At 34.5% G+C, this 5,090-nt stretch overlaps 1 protein-coding gene across 2 annotated transcripts; it reads left to right on the forward strand.

Moving 5' to 3' along the window:
- Positions 1-1,125: 1,125 nt before the first annotated feature.
- On the forward strand, positions 1,126-4,613 carry LOC119574988 (the record flags this gene model as incomplete). Of its 2 annotated transcripts, none has more annotated exon segments than XM_037922293.1 (5): positions 1,126-1,265; positions 2,446-3,103; positions 3,477-3,712; positions 4,280-4,379; positions 4,485-4,613. In XM_037922293.1, coding segments are annotated over 4 exon segments (1,102 nt in total), but the record flags the coding sequence as incomplete, so codon positions are not given.
- Positions 4,614-5,090: the final 477 nt, after the last annotated feature.

The raw sequence follows: 5,090 nt of genomic DNA on the forward strand, positions 1-5,090 counted from the left end.
GCCGGTGAGCACTGACACTCCGCGACCGCTACGCTTGTACTAAGGGCAAGAAGCGTCCGCCCGCGGAGGCCACGGTCAGCTGCCCGAGAGAGGGCTGAGCTGACCTTACCGCGCCGGTCGCTTGACCGAACTCCCCCGAAGGGAGAGCTGACCCTACGCGCGGTACTTGGAACGAACTCTCGTCAACGAGTCAGATATAAAATGTGACCTCCGCCCTCGCTGAGCGGGTGGTTCTTATTTGTGACATTTGGATCCACGTGGAAAACAGCCACGTGGTCCACTGGTAACCGAAATAGAATTATCCACATCCTGTAACAGAAATAGAATTATCCACATCTTATAATATATATATATATATATATATATATATATATATATATATATATATATATATATATATATATATATATATATGTATGTGTGTGTGTGTGTGTGTGTGTGTGTGTGTGTGTGTGTGTGTGTGTGTGTGTGTGTGTGTGTGTGTGTGTGAATGTAATATAAAGAAACATCACTAATAGCGAAAGTGCCACAGTATCTAGTAACTAATATTTGATGGTATTTTATCCCGAACTTGCAGTATTTATGTTCCGAATCTAGCCTTGAAAAAAAATACCATATAGTTAAAGCACATGAATATGATTAAGGGAAGTGCCACCCTTTGAATCTAACTGAATGCAATTTGCCCAGTCTGAGGGGATTGTGACTGTGCGTGTGTGACATCAGTACCCCATTTGGGCCGAGGTTTATATGAATATTTATGGACCTTGATCTGCTTCATCGAAGTGAAATATATACACGCCACTAAATGGAGTGTAAATAAGTACTTTCTTTAAGGATAGTAAACTGATCCAAAGAACTGACGTAGTTCTAATCTGTGTGACTATAAATGCAATTCTTAAATGTAAAAGAAACAAAATGCTTTTTTTTTTCTTACTTTACTATCTTTCAAGGTTTATGTATACCTGCATTAGTCTATACCATTTGCAATGCATAATGCAAACTCAAAACAACCAATTTGTGCTTTTAAAAAAAATGAAAAACAGATCTCAATATTTTTTTTACACCTGTTGCCTGACAGTACTTTTTAAATCTCGCGCCTAAAGACATGTAAACAAACAGACGACATTCATTCGCAATACTCAGTCCCTGCCATCAACGGGACGCAATATTTATATGATAAAACATAGATATGATATGATAAGAATATTAAGATTTGTTCTTATCTTATTGTGAATTTTCTTTCAATATTACAGTCTAGATTATTGGTGAGTTGGTGATGTTTTTTTTTCTTTCTTTCTTTCTTTTTTCTTTACAAGAACACGAGTAGATTTGATTTTTTTTATGGGGGGAAATATCGTTAATGTGAAGAAAAGCAAATGATTTGCAGTAGATTATTTTCAGTTCACTTATACCTGCTTAGTTTCATTCAGTGCAATTTAAAGCATGTGAATTACAGGTTGGTAAGGGTCCAGTTATAATCAATATGCAATAATGTTTTTATTATTGCAAAACGCTATATGTGTTGCCCTTCCTATATATAAGGCAATATAAGTATACATTTAATATGAATATTTGATTAATTTCATGGGAACTGGTGTTTTTGCAGCGAAATACAGGCATCCTTTCATTAAAATAACGACGTATGTGAGAATGTACCCAAGTAAGCTCAAGTGACATACTAGGTTGAAAGGTCATGATGTTCTTGGTACTGTATACTCATTTTCTTCTGTTAATTTCAGGATTTATAGATGGTGTAGATAGCATTGCCTGTTTTGAATATAAAGTATAATCTCTCAAATTATTTAGGATAGATGAAGAGTTGTAGGTGGTTTTAGTGAAAAGATGCTATAAAAGAAGTAACAGTTTCATGTTTAGTTCAAAGCATCATTAAAACTTACTTTTCACTCACTGTTTGATGGAGTTTATTCATTAAATATTTACTCTATAAAGTAATGAAATGGTGTTTTATTCGCACTTTTCAGATACAGGAAATGTAGTTATTACTATTATCATTTTCTTTTTCCCTCTTTTCTCTTCTTCTTTTTTTGTGATATATCCCCAAACAGAGTATTGTTTATATGACATAGTCACTTTTATTTTAAAATTGCTGTTTTTTATCAGTCAAAACCACATTTATTCTCTGTTTCTGTTTGTGTTCTCAGAATTACATGAATAAGGTTAAAATCTCACAGAATAAGGAAAAGAGAGAGAACAGGTGATATAGCCCAACTGTTCATTATTAGTTATTTGTCATATTTCATCTTATATGTTTTTTTATATAGTTCTATCTAAATACATTATGAAGAATTACTGCTTCTAAGAAAATAATTGCCAGATAATTACCTATAGGCAATTTATCTAAATATTGTTATTTTCTCCTTTCACTGGCATTTTAATGAATAATAGCATAATCTTTTTTTTTTTCTCTTTCTCTCCTTTTTTCAGACGGCAATTTAGAAAGCCAAGATGTTCCACACAGTGCAGAAAAATTTAGTTCTCCTAATTCCAACTATAAATATTCCATCAAATGCCATTCTGAAAGCCAGCCTTATCTGTAACCACAGCATCTCTAAAACGTCCAACAGTCTAACCACCCTAAGAATGTGTCTGAATCACACCAAGCATTATCATTCGAAATCATTTTTGCCGCCACACTCTTTAATAAAGAGTGGAATGCCATACACAAATAATAATGTCCAAGTTCTCAGAGTTTATAATCAACTAGTGTCCTCATGTAGACAACTAGGAAGAGATAAAATTGTGAAAGTTCGTTCTGCCTTTACAAAAAATATGAACAAGGGAAGTTTGCGGCCAAGAAGAGAGACGCTGGGAAAGCTAGTGCTAATGTCATCATTTCTGGCACCAACAATGTCCTTCAATAATGCTCAAGTTGAGAAGAAAATCCCAGTCATAGAAATCACTAGAAAGGCTAAGAAGAATAGTAGTTACCTCATTCAATTATTTCTGGAGATATATGAGGCCTTTCGATTATGCCTGAGAGCATTACGGCTGGTGATTACATTTATGCCGATCTTCGCTCTCTATCCCATGACTTTCTTTGGAGAGAGGAGTAAAGATTTGTGGTGGTTCTTGCTTTTGCGAGGTAAGGTTCATCAATGTGTTTCCATGATATTCAAACTGTTAGTTTTGCAAGAGTATGACTTTGTGAATATATGCAAATGATGATCTGAATTGTAATAAGATGTTGAACTAAAGTCACTTGTTTTTATAGATTTAAAGATGGTATCAAATGTATAAAAGAAAACAGCCTTCTTGTTAACAGAGTTTCAGCTAATTTTGTATAGTTTTTACTATTGTAGTTGTTCTATAACTTAATGTTTTTACCATTCAATAATATGATAATGATCAAACAAGCTTATATTTTGATAAAGAAAGAAGTATGCTGTAGAGTGATAAATACACATGTAGCCTCACAAGCAAAGAATTCAAGTAACTAACAAGTCCATGCTTTTCAGGAATTGAGTTTTTCGGGACCTATTCTGATCAAGTTAGGACAGTGGGCCTCAACACGGAGAGACTTGTTCCCAGACTCTTGTTGCCGCCAGTTTGCCAAGCTCCAGAGAAGTGTCAAACCACACTCGTGGAAGTACAAAAATATATGATGAGGAAAGCCTTTGGTCCTGAATGGTGGAAGATCTTTGTCAAGTTTGACAATAACAGAAACCCAGTGGGGTCTGGGTGTGTTGCTCAGGTTAGAGTCATATTTAAGAACTATTTGCAAATATAATTGGGTTTCTTCATGTTATCTTTCTCAGTAACTTTGCATATCTTATCCACTTTCTTTACCTTTCCTTTTTTTTTTCTTTGACTCATATTTCATTTTTCTGTTTTCTTCATTGTTTTTTTTTTTTTGTTCATCTTTCCCTTCCTCTTCATCATCTTGTTCATATTCTTCTATTCCTTCTTTTTATCCTCCTTTTTTGAGGCTTTTATCAACTGACTAATTCAGGAAGATCATGTCCATTTTTGGAGGACATGGTTCCAGCACATAATTTTAGGGATTAGCATTGTGCATAAGATCTGTTTTCTATTTTATTCTAAACAGGATGAAGATCATTTTAACGTAACTGCAAGTATTTTGGTGTGTGAAACCTGAGATATGATTTCAAGTTATTTTAGGACTGCAAAAGTGGATGATATACTCCTGTTGTCATTTTAATGTCAATAAGTCATTTAAAGACCTGTCTTAGAAATTTTTCAGAGGAAGGTTTTTCAATAGTTGTAATAGAATATTCATTAATGAATAATAACTCTCCAGGTTTATAAGGTTTGGATGTCAGCAGAAGCCGTCGCAGATGAAGAAATACTCACTGAAATTCTGTCTGAAATGGAGGATGATGTTTCTGATTCATTTGAAGGTGAGAGTCTTTGAGCCTATAAATCTGATAATTGAGATTTATACACATACAAAGTAGTGCTGTATAAAATGCAGTTATTGAGAAAGTACTGTTCTTTCATTTTAGGTATGCATGTCATAGGATTCAGGAGTTTATTTGGCATAGATGATGGAGAAGAAGTAAAGCAGAAGAGGATACTAGAGGAATGGAGGGAGAAGCGAGACCAGATGAGGAGAGAAAAGGAGGCGCAGAGGAAGCAGGTATAGACAAGGAAGAGCAAAATGTAGATTTGCATGAAGTAGTTTTGGAAAAGGAGGAAAAGGAAATGTCAAAAGTAGACCCAGAAAATGGAGAGAAACATGTGCAGGATGATGAAACAGGGATGATACAAGGTAATAAAGAGTTTGTTGTTGAAACAAGTGTTGATGAAAGTAGGAAGAAATTATTTGAAATAAACACAGGAATTATAAAAGAGGATGAGCAGATGTCAGACGTTTGTGCAAGTGCAGTAGTTAGCAGAAAAGAGCAGTCTGATATTGTGTCCGATACAGAATTTGAGAAGAGAGCTGAAAAAATGAAGGAAATTGCTTCTGATAACCAGCTTGTAGAAAAGTTTTACAAGAAAAAAGTAAAGATACAACCAGTAGTTTTCAGTCAGGTATTTGAATGCTGTTTAATTGTGTGCATCACAGCTTTATATTTTTCACTTCCCTTAAGATTATTAGAAAAGTC

The sequence above is a fragment of the Penaeus monodon genome, chromosome 7 (genome assembly GCF_015228065.2).
Source record: "Penaeus monodon isolate SGIC_2016 chromosome 7, NSTDA_Pmon_1, whole genome shotgun sequence".
NCBI classification, from domain to species: domain Eukaryota; kingdom Metazoa; phylum Arthropoda; class Malacostraca; order Decapoda; family Penaeidae; genus Penaeus; species Penaeus monodon.